Source organism: Histoplasma capsulatum (genome assembly GCF_000150115.1).
Source record: "Histoplasma capsulatum G186AR genomic scaffold supercont2.10, whole genome shotgun sequence".
Lineage (NCBI taxonomy): Eukaryota > Fungi > Ascomycota > Eurotiomycetes > Onygenales > Ajellomycetaceae > Histoplasma > Histoplasma capsulatum.
This window is the reverse complement of record NW_025544810.1, coordinates 449,634-474,105: the sequence shown is the minus strand read 5'-3', so window position 1 is coordinate 474,105 and position 24,472 is coordinate 449,634. Positions and strand designations below refer to the sequence as shown.

Here is a 24,472-nt window from a genome sequence, read left to right as displayed (position 1 = left end):
GAACAATAGAGAGGGAATTTGACAGATAATGAGATTATCTTTTTTTTGATATCTAATACTTTTTTTAATATCAATATCTGAATTGTTAATTATGAATTCAATATTTCAATGAAAGCTGCAGAACTGTATATTATAGAGATGTTTGAGAATAAAGTTGAGATATTAAGAAGATTAAAAGAGATGATAATCTCAATACTAAATTCACTCATCTTCTTTTTATATAACTTTTTCAAAAGAGTGATAATCTCTCTTCAATCTGTCTTCTTCTCAAGAGTGATTTTGATTGAAAATCTATATTTATTTGATGAGATGACTGCTATACAATTTACAACTTCTATCTTTTTACAGTTCTGTTTTATAATATATTCTTCAGCTATTCTTTTTACAGTATATTAAATATAATAGAAACTGACAGTCATATCATTTGTTGTAACATTCTGTAACTTGATCTTTATAGACTTCTTTATTTCATTGATAATCATTCATTCATACAGTCTGAATAAGATCTTGAGCTCAGAGATAGATATTCACAGAAATCAAAAATCTTCTGACTGTGTCTTCTTCTTCTTCTTCTTCTTCTTCTTCTCATTATCAGTTGAATTCTTGTCATTATCTGAAACATTCAGAATAGACAGTTTAAGCAGATGAAGATGCAGAGTAGTTGAAGTTCTTTTATGAGCTTGTAAGACAGTAGAACAGTGAGTGTTGCAGGATATATTGACAGATTTGATGATAAAGATGTGTATTTGATGATAAAGATGCATATTTGAATGAATTGGATGATATTTGAATGATTCTAGAGATACATGGATATTTTGGTTATTTTTGTGGTGTTTTGCTACTACTTTTCAGGGGGTGGCAGAAAATTCTGTTTTCGCAAGCTTTACATCCGCCACAATAACCACATCCTGATAGCTGTTCAAATGTCTGTAGATAGCTTGGACAATCTTGTGTGGAAGAGCGAATCTGTCAAAAACACCGCTGTTACCATCGATAGAGGTTTTACTCATGGGTTCATTGCCGATGCCCTCTGTGTTATTGGGAATTTCAGGACTTTCTGGAAAGAATATCGGAGTGAAAAATGGTCCCATATCTCTGAGAAGATGGCTGAATCTCTGCAGCCACTCAAAATTGACTGCATGTGTTCCAAGAGCTTTTGTCACAACCAACCAACAGAGTGAATGGGTAATGTCTTTAGTTCCAGCTGGTATGTAATTCTTCGATGGTTTGACAAGGCGGTGCCCGCTCATCACATCTTCCTCGAATTGCAGAGCCTGAAAAGATGCCCTCCATGCTTCCACTCCTACAGAACATGTGGAGTCGATGGTTCTACCACACAAAAGGCAAGGTTGACAGTAACCCATTTCCACCACAGACCATGCAATGTCTCCGTGTTATTGGAGCACGACACCGGAGTAAAACTGTGAAAATGCTGTGTGTCCAATTTCCCACATGTGGTTGATTACGCGGGTGAAAAATAAACCATGCTCAGGGAACAACAACAGAAAGCGCTGCAGTGCGCTAACCAGCTGATATCTCAAGAGTTGCTGAGAATCGAAGTCCAGTATTTGGAATTTTATTGAAAGAAATCACACTGGAGCAAAAGAGCTCAATCACCATCAACTAACTAAATCTCGAGCATGCAACTTAAAATAAAACGTCCCAGCATTCGCAATGGCCTTTTGAAGATCGGAAATCCAACTACTACGTAGGCATACGGTCCCGTATTAGGGTGCCAGGTGTCGGATGGAGGGATTTGTGCACTTAATCAAACAGCAAACAGAAATTTTGATACTATAACGCGGGAGTATGGGAGATTTTGCGGATGAATTAACAAATTAGCCGGGCTTCATGAAGTTGATAGAAGAGGAAAAAAAAATAAAATAAAATAAAAGCCTGCTGTTCCAAACATCATCCTGATGAGTTTGAGTCCCAATTTTTCAAATGTTAATAAGAACTTCGTTGCCAATCCTCATGCGTGAGACTGTGTATTCACATATTTCATAGACCGGGAAAGCTTTATGCTTCCGCCAGGAACTTGTCTGGAACTCACTACCTCCATCTCGCTTTTCCTTCCCTCGCACCCTGCTGGCCCCTCCCCAACTTTTTGTTTTTTGATATTTAGTTTCATGTGATACACTCTTTTCATTCCTAGCTACATATTCCCCCTTTCTTCACTGTCTTCCTCTTTCTTAGTTTCAAAAACAAAAGTGGCTGGTCTTGATTAATGTTCGCATAACGAAAATTCCATATATTCCATCGCCTCGCGCTGCTCTTCAACAACCGCCTTCCTTTCCTCCATAAGTTCTAACCGCAGCGCCGCCGCATCCTCCATCGACATCAGATAGTCGTCCAGATGAGACAAAACTTCACCGGATAGCTCAGGAGGGAGCCGGCCCGTGACGTGTTCCCAAGGCACCTGTTCCTCCCACCAATCGCGCCTCTGGCACGGAACGTTGGCAGAGGAGATGATGCGGATATTGGGGTCGACCAGGAACAGCGCAAGGATTTTCCGGTGGCCGGGCTTGGAAGGGTCTTCGAGCTCGAATGGCGAAACGCGGTGCTGGAGGATGTTGGGGAATGTTAAGAGTCGGCCTTGTTTGCAAACTACGTCGCCGATCTCCTGGATAGCGGGGCCGCCGTTCTCGCATCCGAACACGGCAGATAGCCACTCGTGCCGGTTTTGCTCGTACTGTATCCCTTGGCCGTCTTCCACCTCGCATAACTGGCGGAAGGCAAGGCGGCTTTCTGTGATGTTGTCGCTGTCATAGTAATATAGCGCGGTAGCGCATATGTGTTCATTCTGAAATAGTTTGTCAGTGCCGTATCTGTCGATGTAAAAGAAAGAATGGACCTCCATAAAACGCGAGGATTTTTATTGCATGGCAGTACATACTGACTGCCCTTCAACATGCCATGTACCGCCATGGTATTTGGGCTGTTCCGGGGTAAGATGGATGTTGGCAAGCTTTACAATAACTTGCAGACCAGTGCTTCCATAATCCCGCTGCAGGTTAACGAGAATATCTTCGTTTGGAGGAGAGAATTCAGCGTTTGGCTCAGGGAGTCTAGGTTTTTGAGCCTGTTCTTCCCATTCACTTAGACGGTCGTAATAATCATATTCATTGTCGTAGGATTCCCGTTCAGGTTTTGGAACAGCTGTTACAAAATCGTGATCAACATCCATTTCGCAGGAATCGTATGGTATTCGCACATAGTTTTCGGCCTTCGTGTACCGTAGTGTGTTATTCCACAATGGAACAGCACAAGAGATAACCTGCTCGATCACTCTATATAACTCTTGGTGCCTCTTTGGGTGCAAATTGTTTATATAGCTAGTGATCTTGCACCTATTGAGATTTTGGCCATTTTCGTTAGCGTCCGATGGTGTTGAATTTCGAGTGAATTCCACGTCACAGGGAAGCCACTGGAATTTCTGGCTGTAAGGATTTAGTAGGTGGCCATGCCATCCACCCAAAATTGACAAAGCTTTAAGCTCTTCCTCCGATGGGATTTTAAGAATTTCGCCACATCCTGCTCTAGCGATACCTTCGTGAATTCCTAGAACGCCATCTGTGATAATACGAGTCTGCCCATAAACCACCGGAAACAACGAGGGATGCACTAGGTCAAGGACCTGGTTGTCTGAAAATGGATGGTAATCCTTTTCGTTATCTGGAATATCTTCTAAGTGGGCAGCAGCGGCTTTGAGCGTGTTCCGGAGAGACTCTGAGACTGCAGTATCTGACTTCACAACACCCGCGTCATAGACTAAGACTTGCCCGCTCCTTTCAAAGTGCTCTGCTTTGAATTGCAGCTCATCGATGACCCAATCCATCATTTTATCTGACACATCTATATCCCTATGCGCCATCGCCTCCTCTCTCCATTTGTTGGTGGTGTCTAAAGAAAATATCTAGATATGGATAAAAAATAAACAGCAGCCAACTGTGAGTCAGTCGAGGTTGGGCGAATAGCTTCGTAGCGTCTGTATAGATAAAAGTATAGTGTAGATATCAATGAAAAAAAAACTATGACGAAAATAAACGGGTGAAGGTGTAGGGACAGGGACGGGTTGTGGAGATGTCAATGCACCTTCTTTTCCCAACCAGGCTTGTCAGTTATAGTGTTCATGATCTGAAGCATTGCGAACTCTCGAATAGGGGTAAAGCGTTGCCTTTACCAGCCATGTCAGTTTCATGATCAGAATAAGGTAAGAGCAATTGGTGCCCTGGGGGGAGTGGAGGGGGGATGTAAATACTTAACGTGATCTCCTTCGGAGGTCCGTAGGTCTAATAAAGACGGGAATATACTAGGCCCACTCGACTTCTTTGGCGTATTCGTGACATAGCCTTTAGCAAGAGTTGCCCTCCATGATGCTGCGTGATTCAATTTGATGCCAAATCCAGGAAGCCACAAAGGGTGAGGCTTAAGTTGGACATCCATGGTTTCGGTTGGGGACGTTTTTTTCAAGTTGGTTTTTACGATGATATGATTGTAAATGAACGCCTCGAAAGAAAGAAGTATGAATGCTTGATTCAAGGAAATGGAATAATTCCAAAATCGTTCAAGGCCAATTGGGAGGTGTGTTGCAATGAAATACTTTGTGGAAAAGTGGTGCTGGGGGTGTTGCAGGTACGAGTGCGCGGGGAAGCATCAGTTGCTGGACGCCGCAATCACACCAACCAGGCTCCAGAGCCTCTCCGGTTCTCACCTAGGCAAACAAAAGCGTTTTTGGGCAGAGAATTTGAGTTTTCGGTTTTTGAAGCCCTGGTATCTGCCTACCTTGGCGTCAACTGAAAGGAATTAAAATCATCCAGAGCTTCGAGTCAAAGACTTTGTAAAGACGAGAGTTTCTTCAGAGAAATTGAGAAAGCTGGCATTATTGGCACAGCAGAATTCGAAGAGTATAGTAAAGTTGCCATAATAGTCTTGGATGTCCCAGAAAAGGTTGAGGCGTATGTTACCCCGCTGAAATAGATGTCAATGTGGCCTCATCGGAACCTCTTTCGCCTGAGTTATCGTGGATCTTCCCCGAGGCGAGCTCCTTGTCACGTAGGATGCAGAAAAACGAAAATACGCCATCATATTCACCATGCAATAAACAGTCTAGATCTTCAATTTCCAGTGTGAATGAGTACCAAGAAGATATTTGCTGTGGTTTAAATTACTCATGACTAGGCATTGAAGCGCACGAAAACTCATAAGAATAATGTACTTCGAAACATACATATTGCCCCAAGTAATTATGTGATTTGTGAGGGATTCGAAACCATATTTCTTTTCAATATCTCGAAGCTGCGTGCACAGAGGGAGTATGTAGGTCGCCCAATACATTTCCTGAAGCTCTGTGGTGCTGGAAATCAGGGATAATCAATGTAGCTCTTTCTCCACTTATCATCAAACTCCTGCAGCCAAATCAGTGTCTAGTGGCGAATATATAGATCTCTTTCCTGCTCAGGTGGTGATACGTGAAAGTCTTGATTGTGATTTTAAAATCGCCAAACAGAAAACCCATATGTATGTAACCTCGACGCCCACAGATCAGCAGCGGTTGGAAGTGGCGTTCTCGGAGCCTGAACTGGTTGGCGGCTGAGGCCTGCCCCGTTGTGGCGGGGCGGAGGTTAAGACGCCTAGCACAGTTGTTTGGAGCAGGAGCTGATTATTATTTCATGCAGAATTGCGACTTGGGCTGGGCGAAAATATGGACCCTGCGATGCTGCGTACAGTCACAAAATGAGGGCGGTTAATGCGTAAATGCCATTTAATAAACTATGCCCCAAGCTTTCTCAATGGTTCCAGGGATATATCCAATGAACCGACATATCGCCCAGGCAAGGCGTAACGACAAGCACGATTGGAGCGGGGGCAACAGCTTGAGCCTTGAAGTTGCCAGAAGCAAGCTGGGCCTGGAAGGCTGTTGATCCGCTAGATCATGGCCTGGTAGCTAATCGCCCGACGAGACCCTGAGACCGCTGAGACGAATGACATTTCGTCAATAATCTCACACTCCGCAGCCGGAAAGAATTGGATGCGGATAGTGCGAAGTTTGTTGGTGAAAGCTGCCGTTCTCCTCAGCAATTGATGGGGATTGCTAGGCTCCCAGCTGGCTAGGAATGTGACCTCTGGATCTCTGTCTGATATGGCTTCGTCAGGCTAGCAGCGGCTTATCAGTTGGTAGGACGGAGCTGGATCCGTGGGAGAGACATCGAGGAGGCGCCATCCGGAAGCTCTAACTTAGAAGAGAGGAAGGACGAGGACGAGCAGGCGGAGGAAGAAAAGAGGCTGCAGGTTTGTCGCCTCCCCCTCTTTTCCCTCCACAACAGCAGCAGTTGGCGGGGCCAGTTGGCGGTTGGCGGTAAAAGAAGAGGTTGGAGGTTGGATGTTGGAGGCTGCTCACTTAACTCCCTTCTCTTTCTCCTTTCTCCTCGTGTGCTTGATTGATGCTCGGATAACTCTGCTTCTTCTGCCTTCTGCCTCCTCTTCCTCCTTTTCTTCTTCTGTTTCTTCTTCCTCTTACTCGTCCCATACAACCCCCCCTCTGCTGTCTTCTTCGCTTGCCTAGTTACATGGCCCCCTCTGTTTTTGGATTCTCTGGCTCCCTGATCGTGCCGATGTTCCCCGTGCTGTGAACGTGCATACTAGTTATGAGGAGAGATACCTCTCTTATTCAACAGAGCTTTTCTGGACTTCCCCCTCCCTATTGCCAGACCAGACAGCAACAACTGCATCTACGGCTACAACAATAGCAGCATCATCATCATCACAAGTAACTTGTTTGCCCTTTTCTCGTCGAGGCAGCTGGATAAGGCTGTGTCCAGCCATCCCCGCGTAAACAGTGGTTCCCCCAACCTAGGTACCTAGGCATGTATGTTTCTAACCCCCTCATTTGTTTCCCTTTGCTAGTCAACTTAAAAATAATCACCCCCGAAACTCACCGCCGCCCAACCCCCACCATTTCCATCCTACTGTCCTGGCCCGAGTCTGTTCCGCAGAGTTTGCTAGCTCCAGGACAAGGCGCAATTTTTTCTTCGTTGTTTTTTTTCACCTGCTGCTCACCTTTCCCTTCTTCCATGTTGAGGATTCCCCTTTGATAATTCCCAATCAATTCTTGGTTTGTTTGAATTTCTAAACATACTCATCGTGCATTTGCCTTTTGTTTCTTTCGACATGTAAACTTGTTTTTAATTTTAACATTTTCCCACTCTTTTCTTGAATCTAGAACGAACCGTTTGCACCAATTCAGACCTTCGAAACCTGCGATCGACTCTCGACCCTCCACTCTCCATACATACGCTTGTTTTGAGTGGGTACTACGGCGGCAGCTGACAGCTTTTTAGGTGGAGGGTCAGCTTTGTTGCATGAAACATGGCAGGACAACGGACTCACGCTGATTTACTACGGGAGGCCATGCTGTAAGTCTGGTGCTTTTTGCGGAGGCTCTGGACCATACTGCGCTGGAAAAAAAAAAAAAAAGAAAAAAGGAAAAAAAAAACATAACCTAACCTCTACGCCAATGCCAACGGGCTGTCTCCGTCCTTATTTGAGGAATCGCATCTCTCCCGTGTTGAAATTCCCGCCTTTTATAACCCTGCAATCTCCCTTTCTCTGGCCTTGAGGGGTTTCCTAAGACTTTCCCAGCCTTTCCACCTACATTTGCCCAATGCATTGGGACTGTAGCTAATGTTGAGTAGAGAAAATGATGACGATATAGGCTCTGCAACACCTCCCGATGGGATCTCTGCCACGCCACAACCAGAGTTTACCGACAAGCGTTTCCCAAGCATAATACCGAGCTATTTTCAGGTTCGTGGTTCCGATTCTACTAAAGAACACGATTTTCTTGTATATCCTCAGCTTGATGTGGAGGCGAAGGCTTCCCCTGATAATACCTCGTTATCTGGCTCTGTTGTAATACTTGAGCGAAATCAGTCTTCTGCTCCAGTTCCATCTCAACCTGAAAAACAATCAGATCAGCGAGGAAGAGTAGGGATGGCACCTTCGGACATCAACTGCTTACCCACTCCACCCTTATCTTCTTCCTGCTCGATTTTGCAAAAGGAGGCGGAAGAAGCAGAGAATGGAGCACCTCTGATCGAGAGCGGAATGAGTTCTATCTGCCGCGCAATAAAAAACCTGCTTTCGCAGAATTCCTTGAAGATTGGGCGGCATACATCAGAACCCGTTTCTAGTAACCTCTCAAAGGATCCTGCCCTTGCATCTCATTATTCTAATTCGTCTTCCCCCACTTGCCCCACCCTGTCACCTTCTGCTCACTCATGCACGCTTTCCAATTCTTCTGAGGAACTGGCAAAGCTGACTGCCAATAAACCGCCAAAGAATACACCGCCGTTGACCCCGAGGGCGATGTCAACAAATGAACCTCCCCAACTAGATAGATCCGCTCGTTCCCCTCCTCATGATCATCCTGAAGCGACAAAGTCGGGCGAGCGAACCCCCCAGCCTTCGTCTTCTCGTTCTACTGGCAATACAGTGACTCAAGGGATTCCGGTAGGGTCTCTAAAAGGAAAACTATCCATCAAAATATCGGAGGGACGAGGCCTACGACCAAGTTACGACCCTTACGTTGTGTGCGTCTTCGAATTGAATGAGTACATTTCCAAAGGCGCCCAAACGGGGGAGGGGGATGATGTCGAGACTACGAAGGAAGCAGAGGATACTCTATCCTCAGTACCAATCCAACGATCGAACAGTGACTCTGGGCGCCCAATGGCAATCCCAATGAAAAGTCGACAAAGTAGTAATAACAGTCTGTTGGACAATCATGATCATAAAGAGTCAGGCGTAGTGATGGATCCTCAGTGGAATCATGAAGCTGTTTTGTACGTTTGTTCCTACCTCCCCGTCAATCAAACATTAACTTGAAAAGTCTCCAGCAGAAACCAGAAATGCATTCTTGCTGATCAATCTTAGTGATGTCCTTGGAGACGAATCGGAAATTGAGGTTTCGGTTTATGACAGGTCGAATCATGAAGCGTTTTTAGGTCATGTAAAATTGAGTGCCAGCTTCAAGGAGGATAACCAGTCTATTGAAGGTTGGTATCCGCTAGTGGCTCGCGGTCGGCTCGACGGGCATGTGTCTGGAGAAATACACTTAGAAATGAGCTTTCAGAAAACAGATAAGAAGCAATTTGGGCCAAATGATTTCCAAATCCTAAAACTCATAGGGAAAGGGACGTTTGGACAAGTATATCAAGTGAGGAAGAAGGACACGCAACGAATCTACGCAATGAAAGTCCTCTCCAAAAAGGTGATCATCCAGAAGAAGGAGGTTGCCCATACGCTTGGGGAAAGGAATATCCTGGTTCGAACTGCAATGACGAATTCTCCATTTATAGTGGGCCTCAAATTTTCTTTCCAGACGCCAACTGATTTGTACCTTGTCACGGACTACATGTCGGGAGGGGAGCTATTCTGGCATCTACAAAAGGAAGGCAGATTTCAAGAAGCCAGGGCGAAGTTTTACATTGCTGAGCTGATATTGGCGTTACAACATCTACACGAACATGACATCGTTTATCGGGATCTTAAGCCAGAAAACATTTTACTTGATGCAAATGGCCACATTGCGCTTTGTGATTTTGGACTATCAAAAGCAAACTTGACGAAAAATCAAACGACTAATACGTTTTGTGGTACAACAGAGTATCTTGCCCCTGAAGTCCTCCTAGATGAGCAGGGTTATACGAAAATGGTGGATTTCTGGTCGTTAGGCGTGCTCGTCTTCGAGATGTGCTGTGGGTGGAGCCCCTTCTATGCAGAGGATACGCAGCAGATGTACAAAAACATCGCCTTCGGGAAAGTGAGGTTTCCTCGTGATGCCCTTAGCACTGAGGGACGCAATTTCGTGAAAGGTCTGCTTAATCGAAACCCAAAGCACCGGCTGGGAGCTACGGACGACGCGAAAGAACTCATGGCCCATCCCTTCTTCCATGATGTTGATTGGGTCGCCTTGGCTCGGAAAAATGTGGTCCCTCCCTTCAAACCGAAATTGAAGTCAGTGATGGATACCTCATACTTCGATCCAGAGTTCACAACTGCATTGGACCAAGCGACTTCCCTCAATGCGCGCGCTGCTGCGCTCGCGGCGGGCGCCATGCCAGCGTCAACACCTTTATCTCCGGGCATGCAAGCCAATTTCAGAGGTTTTACTTTTGTCAATGAAAGCTCCATGGACCAGCACATGAGGGATGTTCACATGGAAAGCACGAAATCAGATGATGCCTGGGTGAAACCGGCACAGCCCGCCGTGAGTGGAAGAGATCATCGAATGAGCGGGATCGTAAAGACGAGTGAGCCCACAGAAGGTGGTATTTTTGGGGATGATGACTATCACTTCGATATGTGACCGCTGAACGAAAAACAGAGTTGAGAATATATTAATGAAGATATTCATTGCCATGCACATACTTCTTCTGTCTCTGTATATGATCAGGACGGCTTTCATCCTCTTTTCCTTTGCTTCTTCTTTTATCGTGTTAACGAATTGCATGCGGGAGGCTTTTTAACCCTCGGGAGGTGTTTCTTTTGCTTCTGCAAATGATTATTTATCCCTGTTTATTGTATGAGCCATGAACAAACAATAAAAACACACAGAAAAAGTTTTTCACATTGATTTCTGATTCGACAGCGCCGCACCACTGCCTGTGTGTTAAAACACTTCCGATCAAGACGGGCTTCCAGCGAATTTTTGTTGCTTTGCGTTTTACCTTCATAATTTTTTATCTAACTTCTCTTCTGCACCTCCTATTTTTTCCATTTGTAGGAAATTGCCCTCAGCTTTCAGAATCCTTGCATCGCGTTGCGTCTGATTTGATTGATTGATAGATCGATTGTGAGAAGAGAAAGAAAAGGGCCCCCGGAGGTTGCGCCCAGCGGAAACTTTCATCAACCTTTCACCCCATTTCTTCCTTTTCCATTTTGGCGGAAGGGAGAAAAGGACGCAATCTCCCTGTTTTGTCTGGAGCCCGTGCTTCTCCTCTGCCCCCGCCTCTTCCATACTGCCGCCTGCGTATAGTTTTGCAAAATGATATCACTTTCCACTTTCTGGTTTGCACTTTCCTTCCTTCCTTGACCTTGAGATTTTACTATCTTTGCCTTGATCATTCTATTTTGCCTCGCTGAGATATACTCATCCATTTTCTTTCTTTTCTCTCTTTCTCTTGTGAGCTCCACCCGCCACCTCAACTTACGCGGTCCCTACTTCAATCCTACGATGCATCATTTCTCTTTTATTTATTTTCTATTCTTGCATCTTATGGGTTGTTAAAAAGAACATATTGGCATATCAAAATATTTCGTGTTTTTCTTTTGCTCTGCCTTCTTTTCTTACTTTTTTTCCTCAACGACTTTCCTCTCTCTTTCTGAGAGATTTATATATTACATCACGATATCCTCTGGAGCGGGCATATATATAGCTATATATCTATCGTAAAAAAACGCGGCTTTACCCCCTCGTGGTCTCGAACGCAAATTCATGGCCTACTTGGGGATCTCATGAGAAGGAAAATGCCGCTAGAAAAACATTATGATTTTAACTACGCATTTCTGCCACGTCATACTGTCGTAGTCTCCGCCCGCTCTAACAAGGTTCTTCATCAAAGAAAATGGGGTAATAATCCGTCGTATTCATGAATTTATTCTAAGACTGTACATAGTAGTCAGTAGTTTGTGAGGATTTTCAGCTGTCTCTGCCCAATGCCAAGATGTGCTTCCTATCAAACCATCATTCATTTGCTAATATAAACGCTCATAGCTCCTGTTTATCGGGCGGAACAGAATCCCTCCGCCGCTGACGCTGCTTCTGGGGTTATCGTAGAGTGCGCTTTAGCACTACTAATCTAAGGTGCCCAAGCATTTCTGTTCTTCCTTCTCCTGCAGACGGTAGCGTGGTTGCAGTCCAGGTTTTGACAGTTGCCCAGTGACACTCCATATTTTCCCAGAATACCGTGCTCAAAAGTATCGAATACGAATGAATATCCTTTGTGTACTCTTGGGAGGTGCAGTATGCCTCCCCTGTTGCGGTGAGGTTAGCCGGAAGCAACTTCGTCTGACACGTTCCGTCCGGGAGTCTCCGGGCTGGGAATTTATATGTTGAAAACTTAGATCCTCCTACGATGCCAACACTGTGAATCGTGATGTGGACTGCCTAGTTTCAATAACTATCTCCAACTCGCCCTCAGTCAGCAACCTTCCGTTTTTTTTCAGCACAATGCAGCTGCTCCGCAGGAACTTGTTTCTGGAAGATAAACCTTCCATGATCCCTCAAAATCCCCTGAGACTAAGCTGTCAAACGGAAAACATGGGGGAAAAAAAATTGCATAATCCTTTTCTTATTCTCCAAAGTTGATAGTCGCTTCCTTCACGCCCTGGACTGTTCACTCAACATATATGCACGCCCGAGAATTGGAATACAAAGCATGAGCAAAGGAGATTCCTGCGTTTTCATTGTTAATTCACTCGAGTGCCAAAATACGGCCAATGATGGTCCCGTAGTGTAGTGGTTATCACGGTGGATTTTGATGTACTCTCAACTTCCACTGACCCCGGTTCGAATCCGGGCGGGACCTGACTGCACGCAATCCTTCCGATCTCCCCTAATGACTGACCTCCCTCGATGGCCAGGAATTTCGCTGCTACGTAAAAGCTGTTTATGCAGTAGACTCTGGAACCACAGCTAACGGGAAAGTTTTCTGCTAATCCCATGCATCACTCGATTCCACAGATTCATTGATGATGAAGCGTGAATCCAACAAAGGCCTCAGTGACTCCGCAGAAACCTAAAACTTCAGAACACCTCCGAATAATTCCGCAGAACACATGGATCGATACCCGAAAACCCTCGAAAAATAAATTAAAAAAATAAAAAAATAAAATAAAAAACCTTTTCTTTTCACTCCTGAGAAACTCTCATCCTTCCTTGCCTGTCATTTATGCATGGCACGGTAACACGAGGTTTAGCAACATGATTGGGATGTTAGTGAGGTCTGGTGAGAGACAAGAGAGGACGGTAGAGGCCGCCAGTGACGCCACTAGGAGAGGAAACAGTTTATCACCACAACAAAGCGGCTGGTGATGCACGTCACAGATCGAATCAACAAGGGTCGATTCGTGTTTAGTTTTTTTGCATTTGAGAATGCATCGGGTTCAACGAGCCGCTGCTGTGGCTGGCTCATTACCTGGGTAGCTGAAGAAACATGGCCCGTTCTTGATCCGTCCTAACTTCGATCTCATGAAATTGAAGCGAGATTTTATCCCATCTGGCTGGAGAGGTCACCTTCTTGCTTCTGATTCCAGGTCTCTCTATCATCGACATGTTCTTGGACGCATGGTCTGACCCAAGGGGGTTAGCTGTCTGAGCGCTAACCTTTATCTGGCCAAGTCCTTTAACTTGAATCCTTAGCCCCGATCTGACAGGAGACTCGCAGACATCTGCATTCTCCAAAGTATCGATTCAACCACAAAATGAGCTGACGAAAATCCCCAGGAAGGAAAGAAGCAAAAAATGACGGACAGTATCAACCGCGGAAATCGAAGTCCGCTACTGCGGGAGTACCAATATGGCATCATAACGGGCGCAGCCAGTCACTACCCCTATTTCCTCTCTTGATACCCCCACTGGCTGGTGGCTTTTTAACCTCGCGACCAAAGTTGCTGCTCAAGCGCTAAGAACAAGCTATTTCTCTCTTGGCTTTGCAGTGGGCCTATCGCAAGCTTGTCCAAGGAAATTCGCCGGTTGCGAGAGAACGACTGACGGGCGCCCGGATGATCAAAGGATGAAGAGCGGTAGGTGGACGCTGAATACAGTTCACAGCTCAAAATAATTTTCTAACGATTTCTGTCTCCTCAGACAAAACATACACAGTAGTTTGTTGAACAACGAAGGAGATAGTTGCGAGAATTTCACTCCAAGGATCATCCTGCTTGTGGAGTTGATCGGCAAGGCTTGTCAGATTCCTTCAGTTGCTCGTTTGCCAGCCAACGCTCTTAGCCTGTGTCCATCTGTCCAGCAGTTGTTCGTTTATCACTTGATTTCATCCGTTGAGTTTCCAGTGATCAGGAAACAATCCATTCCCTTTGATTCTTCCTGAGATCCTTTCGTTCATCGGCGCTTCATTCTTTCCCCTGAATAGAACACAATGAACGCAGTTGCAAGTAGACACTCCTCTTTCACAGGAGTGGCCTGCGATGGTGATGATTCATATCGAGGCGTGGCCTCCAGCCGCCAGGCATCTGTGTATCCTGCTCCCATGCAATCCAGGAGCCCTTCTCCCAGTGCATCTTCGACGCAATCTATGCGAAATAATAATTATCCCAACGCGGGAATATACTCGCCTACCGCAGCTGCTCCCTCCGGCAGCTTCATTTTCCGCTCGTTCAAGCCAGCTAATTCAGGCTCCAAAGAACCATTCCTATGCTCAAGGTCATTGCCACAGGAAGTCTATGACTGCATCCTCTCACATCTGCAATGTTCTCACCTAGCTCCCCATTGCCAGGGGTGTATAACATGCTATATGCGAGATTTATATTCCCTAGCATTAACGAGCAGAGCTTGGGAAAAAGCCGTGAGGGGTAAACTGTAAGCGGGCCCAGCATAAAACGGATCGATAATTGCTAAACCTCTTTAGATATAACAAAATCTATATCCAAGGTAACGACTCGCCCGCTCAACTCAAGAAATACAAGTGGAAAAGAGGAAGTAGATTAAGATTGCTGCGACGATCTTTGAGAGAAAGAAAGTTGCTGGCCAATGCAGTGTTTGAGCTTAGGGTGCCTGATCTGGAGACGGCAATGGGGGGAAATGGAAAACAAAGCATTACCGCACAGGAATATCGGGACCTTGTGGCATCAGTCGTGATGGTGTGCCCGAACTTGGAACGCCTAGTCGGACTTTCGTTGCCCTATAACCACGAGTTTGACCGCTTGACACACGCTCTTTCAACGCGAAAGAAACTCAAGGAGCACGCGTGGATCTTTGCGGGCAACCCCGAAACCAGCGAACGGTCAAAGAATCAATCTGCCCAAATTTTAGATAATGAACAAGTTTTCCAGTTCCTCAACTACCACGCTTCATGGTCTAACCTCGACACCCTCATGGTACATTCTTTGGATTCTAGTGGAGTAGTGGGACATGGCATATTCCTACGGATACTCAACTTCCTACCATCCTTACGTCATTTGACAGTTTGCGGTTTCCAAGCTGATGATTTTACACACCGTACATTATTATTTTTGCCTCAGTTGATCTCGCTCCGTCTCGAGAATCTCCCAGGATTGACGCAGCACGGACTGGCCCATTATTCAACTCGTCCAGAGGCTCGCGCCCTCAAGTCATTAACCTTAGTAGAACTGAACATTAGCTCTCTCTTGATAATTTCTAAGATTCTTGCGTCTTTGAGAAGACTCGAACGCTTCAGCATTGTCCAGACCAAGACTGTGCCGATACTTTCTGATGGAGGGATGATATTCCAACCATTACTCGCTTCATCAACCTTGAAGCACCTCCATTGGGATGTGGCATGTTCAGATACGAATGGTTCTCTAACTGATTTTCACTCTTTCCCACCCCTGTCATCGCTCAGCAAATCCAACACGGCAAACTCCCATCTCGCTCAGAGCATCTTGAATTCGGGGTTTCCGTGCTTGGAGTCTCTCCGTGCACCTCATGACGTGGAACCCCTTGGGGCGTTGCAGGCCGTTTGCCGGCCCGCGCGAAACGGCCAGATCATGGTGCCCGCAGACCGCTATTCCCTCCCACGAAGCTCGCATGGTTCAATCCCAAAGCGACCTCTAGCACTCCCAAGTGGAAACAACTTAACTTCGGCGCGCATACGCGGCCAAACACTTATCGACAAGGCTGCTAAAAGCAACGAAACGGGTATTAGGGTTGTTGTTAGTGATCACTCAGGGGCGTTCAAGCTACCAACACCATCCACATTTTCCGACCTTACTTCCGAACCAGGACCGGGTGATACATATGACGTATTGGCCCCATCAACAAATAAAGAATTTATTCCTTCATCTGAGCGAGATTCACATGGCATTACTGTGCATGAATTTACCATTCCATTGTGCATCGGACGAGTGTGCACATCATCAAGCACAACGGTGGCTGCACCGCCCCCCCGTTTTATACTCACCCCTGACATCCCCGGCTCAGACGCTGATGGCGGTTTAATAAGCTGGCGTCATTACTTGTCCTCAAACCAAACGCCAGCATACTTGACCGCTGCAGGAACAAATGCTGCAGCATCATCACCATCTTCCACCGACAGAAGAAATACCGGGTCGAGCATGAATGATGACACATCAACTCCCTCATCGTCCCCATCTTCATCTCTATTCAGCTCCTGGGGCACTGGTGGCAGTTCCGGACACAACAATTCAAATCATAAATTAAGGCAGCCATTATCTCCGCGTACGCCAGACCCCTTGTCTCCGACGTTGCAGATGAGCGGTTCCCAAACTACCACGGGAATCGGTGTCGGCTCTGGCGCTTGGTCAGGCCAGCCGTTTTGGACCACTAGAGAGACCTGCGACGGATCCTGGAATCGGAGGCATAAGTTGGGAAAGGATTGGTGGTGGCATGTCGAGCGTGACAGACCATTAACAAACAATGTCTCGGCAGATATAGTGAGGCTTGAACAATTATTTTGAAGGAAAATTTACATTAATATCGAGGTGGATATATTTTGCATGGTTAATATTCTGGGTTTACCCCTGGCTGCCGAGCATCTCTTGTGCGCTTGCGTTTTCATTTCCACCCGTTTCCATGGCTCCTTTTGGTCCTTTGCTTTGAAAATTGTTTTTGGAATCGCCTCTTTTTAACCCAGAACCGCCGGTTCAGAGTGAGAAATAAACCACTCTATGGAGGTGTGGAACATAAGTCCTTGCGCATGCTAGAAACTTAAGCGGAAATCTCAATATTGGAGCTCAAATGAATCCGGTCCTTACAGCATAACTCTGGGGGCCCTTGTTAACTGGTTTGTACCATGCTTACCGTATAAATTTCTAGCGCATGCAAAGGCTTTATTATGTTCCACACCGTAGTATTCGCCGTTTCCTAGATTCCTGTTGGAAACGTGGATGTATTTCTATGTATTTCATCTCGAAAGACTCATATTTTTCCCTTTTCATTCTCATTGCCTTATTCGGCATTTTGAAATGAAGCTGGCCTTGTTTCTGTCGACATTCTGTATGTAATTCTTGTGATTTTACTATTTGTATCGGGTGTTCTTTGAAAATACGGGTGATCTGCTCCAGCGTCCATGAAGGTGGTGAACATGCACAACGCGCTCAGCAAATTTTTGCGATGACAATACTAGGAGGTCATTTGCTGTTGCTTTCTTGCAAAGATATCGCCCGCATCGCAGGAACTATGTTCAAAATAACCACATAATATGCTTAACACCAGGATTGATCCAATCCGTCCTAAGAACCCTTCGGTTTCAGTGTTGAATTCATTTTGCTATTCTCACACATGAATAACAACAAACTCACCACGGAAAAGAGAGAAGAGGCGTCAGCAAGTGCTGCTCACAGCAAAGGAATAACGATTGTAGATAATAGGGAACAAATAATAATCAAACATAGATGCCTGTGCTTGAATCCTTCTTCTTCGCCATCACCTCAGCAATGGCATCAACGTAATGCTCATGGCCAACCTTATTCATCCCCTTTCGCAAGGCGATCATTCCAGCTTCCACACACACAGCCTTCAACTGCGCACCACCAAACTCATCTGTACTCCGCGCCAGTTCGGCCCAGTTTACGCCGTCGTCGACGGCCATCTTACGGGAATGAATGCGCAAGATCTGAGCGCGAGCTTCCTCGTTCGGGAGAGGGAATTCAATCTTGCGATCCAGACGACCCGAGCGCAAGAGGGCGGGATCAAGCACATCTATACGATTCGTGGCAGCAAGCACCTTGACGCGGTCGTCAGAGGCGAAGCCATCCAGTTGGTTGAGGAGTTCGAGCATAGTTCGCTGGACCTCGCGGTCACCGGACTTTTCCGAGTCGAAGCGTTTTGTACCTATAGCGTCAAGTTCGTCGATAAAGATAATTGACGGAGCCTTTTCTTTGGCTAAGGCAAAGCAGTCACGGACAAGTTTCGCGCCGTCTCCGATGAACATCTGGACAAGCTGGGGCCCGGCGAGTTTGAGGAAGGTGGCGTTTGTTTGAGCAGCACAGGCACGGGCAAGAAGAGTTTTACCTGTGCCGGGCGGGCCATACATGAGGGCTCCTGTTAGAGTCGGTTAGTAGTTAGCCAGGGGTATGTTTTGATGATTAGGGAAGTAAAAATAAAAAGGAATTAATGGAGGGAGAACCTTTTGGTGCTTTAATACCAATCTTCTTGAACCGCTCAGCCTCTTTCATCGGCCATACCACTGCCTCAACAAGCTCCTCGATTTGCTTATCCAATCCTCCAACGTCGGTATACTTCTCTGTTGGCTTCTCGTCAACTTCCATGGCTTTCACCCTACTGTCATATTCAGCTGGTAGAGTGTCCAATACAAGGTATGAATCCTTATTAACACCGATGAGGTCGCCTGGTTTCAACTTCTCATGGTCGACAAGGCCGATGAGGGGGAGGAAGATAGTTTGGCGGGTCGAAGTCTTGATAACAGCAGATTTTCCAACCCGAGTGGCGTCCAGGTCAATATTGGCACCCTCCTCTGCAGCTTCTTTTTCAACATCAAGATCAAGAAGTTCAACAACGTTGCCTACGAGATATGGTAGTTGTCTGTAAAGGCAATGCAAAGACGTTAGGCATGAGTATGAGTCAATCTAATAGCCCCAATTGAATTTGAAGGCAGTTGTGACAAACCAGGCAGACATACCGGTTATTCTCAATCTTATCCATGTTATCCTTTATTTTCTCCTGCATCGTATTCTGTTCATGTGACAAACGCTGGAACTCGCTCTTCATGACTCTCATGTCATTCTCTAGCAGTTTCCGTCGGTTGATGATATCTCTGGTACTTGATCGCAGGATTTCGTCATCTATTAGCACTTCTTCCTCTTCCTCCTTCTTGCATTCTTCTGAATCTTTCATTTCAGCATCACCATCCCGGTCTTGTTTTTTCCCCTTATCATCACCCTGGTCCTTCTTGTCCCTGTCTTCACGCTCAAGATCATCGAGATCCTCCAGAGTTGACATGACTGCGGTGGAGATATAAAAAAATCAGTCTCGGCTAGGAAATTTACAAATTCGTATGTTATACAGAGATCAAGAAACAGTAAGGTGTAGAAACGTGATGGTTAGCAATAGAAGGGAGAGTTGGTTGTAGGTGCTCAGTAGAAGTTGTTGCTCTCTGGAGCTTTACAGATTACATGAGGCCAATGTTGCTATTCCTGATCTGGACTAGCCTCCTGCCATTATGGGTCATGTGATATACAAACAGACTCCATCCTTATTATTTTCAAAGCATACTGATATTCTCAAGAAGAATGCATATTTACGAGGATCCTGTATGTGCTTTTTGTATACAACATATCTAACCAACTATATTTTATTCAATACTTTCTCTCGCCCATACCTAAGCAACCAGTATCGAGACATGAAATCGTCGTGATTCACTATTGAAATGTATTATTAATACAGAGTAAATTGATCAAATATTGAAATAAATGGGTGGATAGAAGCGACACTCACCGTAGCCACCACATATCCTCCGCTTCCCCGAAAATGGCGCCCGACCGTGGAGCATTCTCCAGTTGTCAAATACTGGGTATCAGTTAGCGAATCGTCCAGGAGTAGTGATATCATATAGAACACATGATATGGCTGGCTATAAGGGGCTTACTCATTGGGGAACCTGGATCCAACTGAAACCAATGTTCCATATCCTTCCTCGTAATGATTTCATTCCATTTCCGTGCTGCAGCGTACCATTTGCTTATTTCCTCCGGAGACCCGTTGACCATTGGCCTCCTATCCTCATTATTCCATCGGACTTGATACAGTTCTCCAGTAATCGGGTGATGGTTAAAGACTGGAAACGGACACGCCGGTTGGATACAGACATGCTCATTGCCACTAGCATGCCCATCGACGCCAAATTCTTTCAGAACCTCATAAGCCTCTGGGTCCTCATTGTAGAGGGTCTTAGCAGCCTCAAAGCCATCGACGAGCAGTGACTCTCCACCAGAACCGTTGGTATGGGAGAGCATATGGAACATCTGAAGGCCTGCCGGATCGGTAAAATACGTGGTATCGGTATGGCCGCCAAGACCTTCTGTTGTGTAGGCCATGTCCTTTAGAGAAAGATCGGATGTGAAGTCCCAAAATCCACCTGACAAGGTTGTTTTAGTTTCATATTCCACTCTCATATGGAAGATAATGAGCCGCAAAACCTACCATAGTGTGTTGGTCTGATGAATGCTATTCGTTCCAGGAGCTTCTCCGTAGCTTCAGGGGTTGCCGGGCATCCCTTGACAAAAGAAAAGCCCCACCGGTACTGTTATGGTAGATCGTCAGTACCAAAACCATCCTCGGCGAAATGAGGGAGGCAAACAATTTGATCTGTCCATTTTCGAACGCCATCATCTGATAGCATGACCTCGTCGTACAAGACAGTGGGGTATGTATTAGGATCATTCGAAACAGATTGTTTCTCAGCCCTGGCACCAATGTTAAATAATCAGGCATTTGTAAGAGCCAAGGTGGTAGGAGGGTCTTGAATACCCGAATCTAACAATGTCTGATTCCCCCCTCTGCTTGAGATGATGCTCTGATAACCAGGAATAGCTATAGGTACTGGTATGGCCGTCATTTGCCCCTAGAGAGGAGGTAAGCAGGAATGAAGCATCTAGGAAATGAGCATCATTGACATACATTCAATCTCTAAATAATTGTCCAACTTTCTCACTGTTGATGGATGAATATCTCCGGGTATCTAATGTTCCATTCGGTTAGGATCTTGCAGAAAAGAACAACCATTTTCTTCTCGATGCCAGGGTGCTTTTACCGAAAATGTATCCACAAGCCGTTGCCTCGTGTCAGGATGAATGCATTTCTTGCACTGGCAGTTATCTCTGCGTCTTGGTGAGTATAGTATTCTCACAAGCAACCTGAAAGACACCGACCGACCTTAACCATAGACTCGGCCTAGGTAAATTCTGTCAACAATTTTCAAAGCAAAATGCTTCCAACAGAGCAAAATGATATTTACTTATAGAGTTTCCAGAGTAAAATGATAGCAAATGATCCAATTGGCTTACCATTTGCCCGTAACTCCCCCAGGAAGGTCAACCGAGACAGGTGGATAACCTTGCTCGCTCACAGCGCCGGAATGTTTCGCAGCTCCGGCGAGCGCTGCTGGGTGATGATTGGCAGCAAGGGATGAAAATAATCCCATAGACCCCATACGGGCTCGTCCAGGAAAACTAAGGCCGTAGGAATGCGCCTTTCTAGCAGACCATGATGTGATTGCCTGAAAAGGAGGTCAGCAGTAAATACTTGATAGTTAAACGTTGCGTTGCAGCCGCAGCAAGTCCTCCATTGGTCGGGGAACAGTAACAGATGATCAAAAACAGATGCAGGCGCACGTTATCCGGTGTACACTTACCGGTTGTCCTCTGCATGCTTGATATACAAAGCTGGTGCTTGGAATTCTGAGTTTCCATCGTCAGTTATGCTGCGGGGCACACTAAAAATGGTTCTCACCTTTCGCCTACAACCTGAATGGCTCTTTTGATAGGCACGAAGGAGGAAGAATTCATGGCTGATGTGATTCTACCAATGGCTGCTTCTGTATGTAATTGATGGTGTACTTCATTCGTTGAATGGTAACAAATTGTTGTTTGGGGTTTGTAGCACGTAGCCCTGGAGGCTTTCGACAGCTTTCGTCTTGCCGAGGCGCCTACCAGTAGATATCATCTGTCTGACCCGCCACCCTACAAACTCAAAAACTCCATATTACAAGCTCTCTCTATTGATACAACAAGCTTTTCATATTACAAATGAAACATTGAAATGATATGATTAATTCTGAATCCACCCAACAGGGGGCCGATGCCATTGTACTGAGGGGCCAAAATCAGTAGGTTTAAGACAGATGATATCTACTGGTAGGCGCATGCATTGAGAGTTGAGTTTCAAGTTCAGCGCTTCAGGACGGCACACCAACCTTCTCCTTCAAAAAACCGAACAATGTCATCAATCTCATCAGGAATCTTGCACCAATGACCAAAACCTCCATACGCCTTCCATGTAACATCCATGTCGAGCCTCTTTTGCAGAAAGTCAACCATAGACTGCCCCAGATTCACTGAGACCTTCTCATCTGCTGAACCATAGCCGAGAAATACAGGACTTTGAAAATTGTGTGTTGCAAGGGCAGGCAGCATTGAGAGGTCAAGGATGTCGCGGATGTGGTTGATTGCTTGTAGTTCTGCAGATTTGCTGTCATTATTGTCGGATCCGTCATCGGCTCTCAGTGGAGGAGATTGGGTGAACAGGTCGAATGTGTTATCATCCATGACATCTCCTGCAAAAGGCTGGAAAATATCTTCTAGCTGTCTGTTATATGGCAACCAGCCACTCATTCCCGCAAACCCTCCCACTTGCCTTCTGTTGCAGCCCTTCCATTTCGTTACTATACTCTTCTCCCAAGCCACCAGCAAGAAACGCGAAAACCCCTGCTGAGCACCCTTGACTCAGGCCATCAAGGATGATCGTTCTATATCCATCCCCCCCTTGGCCAACAACTTCCTTTGCCTCTTTGTCAGTCAGTGCACGTCAAAATGTCCGGGCTTGACATAACCCGTCAATCCGAAGCTCTGTTCTCTCGCCCGGATCTTCCAGCCGATCCGACTGGGATTTTAAAATCTTTCCCATTCATACGTTGTGCCATAAAGACTGTGGTGCCGTGATTTTAGGATCTTGGCGGTGGGAATGAATAAAATAGGGACTGAAGCTGAGTGGTGACTCTGGTGAGACTGTCAAGACTTAATTATTTATTTCTGCAGCCTAGGTTAAATATCTCATCAGAGCACGAAACCTACCTGGGCTTACAGCTTACTATTCCCACCAACAATATTGACCAACGCCCGACCATTGCTCAACACAACTTTTCCCTCGCCATTCTTAACCACAAACACAACTTCTTCAAATCCACCTTCGGGCTTCCCCGTCCTCCAAATCTCAGTGATCAGCTTTACCCCGGGGATCACCGGGGACGCAAATCGTGCCTGGAACTCTTTGAGATTCTTCGGGTTACTACCACCCAATGTCTTCAGGATTGCGTGGGCTGCCATGTTCCAGCTGAACAGGCCGTGGATAATGACACCGCCAAAACCCATTTTCTGTCCTGGCTCCGGCGTGGCGTGGAGAGGGTTATAGTCACCATTCAAACTGTGAATTAGAAGAAAAATTTTTAGTGCTTGTAGGGAAAAAAATATGTAAAACGTAAAAAGTAAATTGTTAGACAGAACATACCGGTAGAGCAACGGTGTATTCGCATCTGTCTGGTACTCGTAGACAACATCCGGCTCCTTATCCTTGGGAGGAGGGTAATTCACCGTAGCCGGACCTACATAAGAAACCAACAGCATGAATTATTATCCTTCAGCTGGTAGGTTGTACGTATGCATAACCCGAGCGCTCCTGAACCTTACCCCAGCCCTTTGGCGATTCCCAAAGAAACAAAAGGGGAGGGATCGAGTTTAATCACCTTTCGGGCCACCCCAATTTCCCTGCCCAACGAAGAACCCACTCCCAACAGCCTTGGTATAGATTTCCCCGGTCTCTTTATCGACAATCTGCTGCTCCGTCTCAACGACAGATCCCACCTTTCCTTTATCATAGACGCCAATAACTGAGCTCCGCAGTTCGAACTGGCGGCCCGCACTAGAGACAGGTAGGGGCTTGAGAAAGGTCATTTTGCGCTGTCCGTCAACAACGCGGCGGGAGTCGAAGTTGGGAACACCAGGGATGGCATTTCCAGTTTTCTGCGCGTAGAAGTCGGTTACTTCTTGGTTTGTGAGTTTGAAAGCTGCAGCGGATGGTTTATATCAGTTTGTGCTTCAAAGTCCGGGTTGGATTCCTTTGCTGCATTTTCCTTTCTTTCTTTTTCTTCTTGGGTAAAGCTGGCACATACGGAGGATAATAGGATATGTTGGGAATAGAGTGAAGTTTGGATGTAGTTCCTAATGAACGGAGGATGTTAACAACCAAATATTGCCTGTGTCATCCCTTTTTCCGTTTAAATTCCGACGTGAAAAATATAATTTGAGACAAACGTACATAGAGAAAATGAAGTTCATCTGCCTTTGCCCCAATACTATTTGCGAAGAGAAGTGCGTCTCTTTTGGTCCAGCTCACATCCTGGCTTGGGAACTGATGTCCAACTCCGGGTCCGCTCATGATGATGGATGTACAGTATGAATATAGCCTGGAATAATTGAAAATGTTGGGAGACAAACAGTCAATAATAACGAATCTGGACTT

At 45.8% G+C, this 24,472-nt stretch overlaps 6 protein-coding genes and 1 non-coding gene across 7 annotated transcripts; 3 read left to right on the top strand and 4 right to left on the bottom strand.

Annotated features, from left to right (window-relative positions):
* Nucleotides 1-848: 848 nt before the first annotated feature.
* Nucleotides 849-1,250, bottom strand: HCBG_06812 (uncharacterized protein; the record flags this gene model as incomplete). The annotated part of the gene is made up of 1 exon (XM_045433861.1): nucleotides 849-1,250. One exon carries the CDS (start codon nucleotides 1,248-1,250, stop codon nucleotides 849-851), a length of 402 nt encoding a protein of 133 aa, XP_045285342.1.
* Nucleotides 1,251-1,941: 691 nt separating this feature from the next.
* On the bottom strand, nucleotides 1,942-4,446 carry HCBG_06811 (uncharacterized protein; the record flags this gene model as incomplete). The annotated part of the gene is made up of 4 exons (XM_045433860.1): nucleotides 1,942-2,803; nucleotides 2,897-3,916; nucleotides 4,096-4,177; nucleotides 4,262-4,446. The coding sequence occupies 4 exons, from the start codon at nucleotides 4,444-4,446 to the stop codon at nucleotides 2,225-2,227; spliced, it is 1,866 nt and encodes a 621-aa protein (XP_045285341.1).
* A 2,922-nt stretch (nucleotides 4,447-7,368) lies between these two features.
* Nucleotides 7,369-10,769, top strand: HCBG_06810 (serine/threonine-protein kinase sck1; the record flags this gene model as incomplete). Its single annotated transcript, XM_045433859.1, has 3 exons — nucleotides 7,369-7,415; nucleotides 7,695-8,843; nucleotides 8,935-10,769. 3 exons carry the CDS (start codon nucleotides 7,369-7,371, stop codon nucleotides 10,367-10,369), a joined length of 2,631 nt encoding a protein of 876 aa, XP_045285340.1.
* A 1,737-nt stretch (nucleotides 10,770-12,506) lies between these two features.
* HCBG_11061 lies at nucleotides 12,507-12,590 on the top strand. The gene has a single exon. It is a non-coding gene; the product is annotated as a tRNA-Gln (tRNA).
* Nucleotides 12,591-14,159: 1,569 nt separating this feature from the next.
* Nucleotides 14,160-16,677, top strand: HCBG_06809 (uncharacterized protein; the record flags this gene model as incomplete). Its single annotated transcript, XM_045433858.1, has 2 exons — nucleotides 14,160-14,599; nucleotides 14,649-16,677. The coding sequence occupies 2 exons, from the start codon at nucleotides 14,160-14,162 to the stop codon at nucleotides 16,675-16,677; spliced, it is 2,469 nt and encodes an 822-aa protein (XP_045285339.1).
* A 536-nt stretch (nucleotides 16,678-17,213) lies between these two features.
* Nucleotides 17,214-19,294, bottom strand: HCBG_06808 (26S protease regulatory subunit; the record flags this gene model as incomplete). Its single annotated transcript, XM_045433857.1, has 3 exons — nucleotides 17,214-18,262; nucleotides 18,348-18,763; nucleotides 18,861-19,294. 3 exons carry the CDS (start codon nucleotides 19,178-19,180, stop codon nucleotides 17,604-17,606), a joined length of 1,395 nt encoding a protein of 464 aa, XP_045285338.1.
* Nucleotides 19,295-19,345: 51 nt separating this feature from the next.
* HCBG_06807 (trimethyllysine dioxygenase) lies at nucleotides 19,346-24,388 on the bottom strand (the record flags this gene model as incomplete). Its single annotated transcript, XM_045433856.1, has 18 exons — nucleotides 19,346-19,599; nucleotides 19,676-19,747; nucleotides 19,827-20,315; nucleotides 20,381-20,480; nucleotides 20,538-20,643; nucleotides 20,708-20,801; nucleotides 20,858-20,918; nucleotides 20,991-21,057; nucleotides 21,113-21,130; nucleotides 21,244-21,455; nucleotides 21,591-21,636; nucleotides 21,689-21,773; nucleotides 22,152-22,594; nucleotides 23,039-23,377; nucleotides 23,462-23,555; nucleotides 23,697-24,017; nucleotides 24,123-24,171; nucleotides 24,269-24,388. 18 exons carry the CDS (start codon nucleotides 24,386-24,388, stop codon nucleotides 19,526-19,528), a joined length of 2,790 nt encoding a protein of 929 aa, XP_045285337.1.
* Between the last annotated feature and the right edge of the window lie 84 nt (nucleotides 24,389-24,472).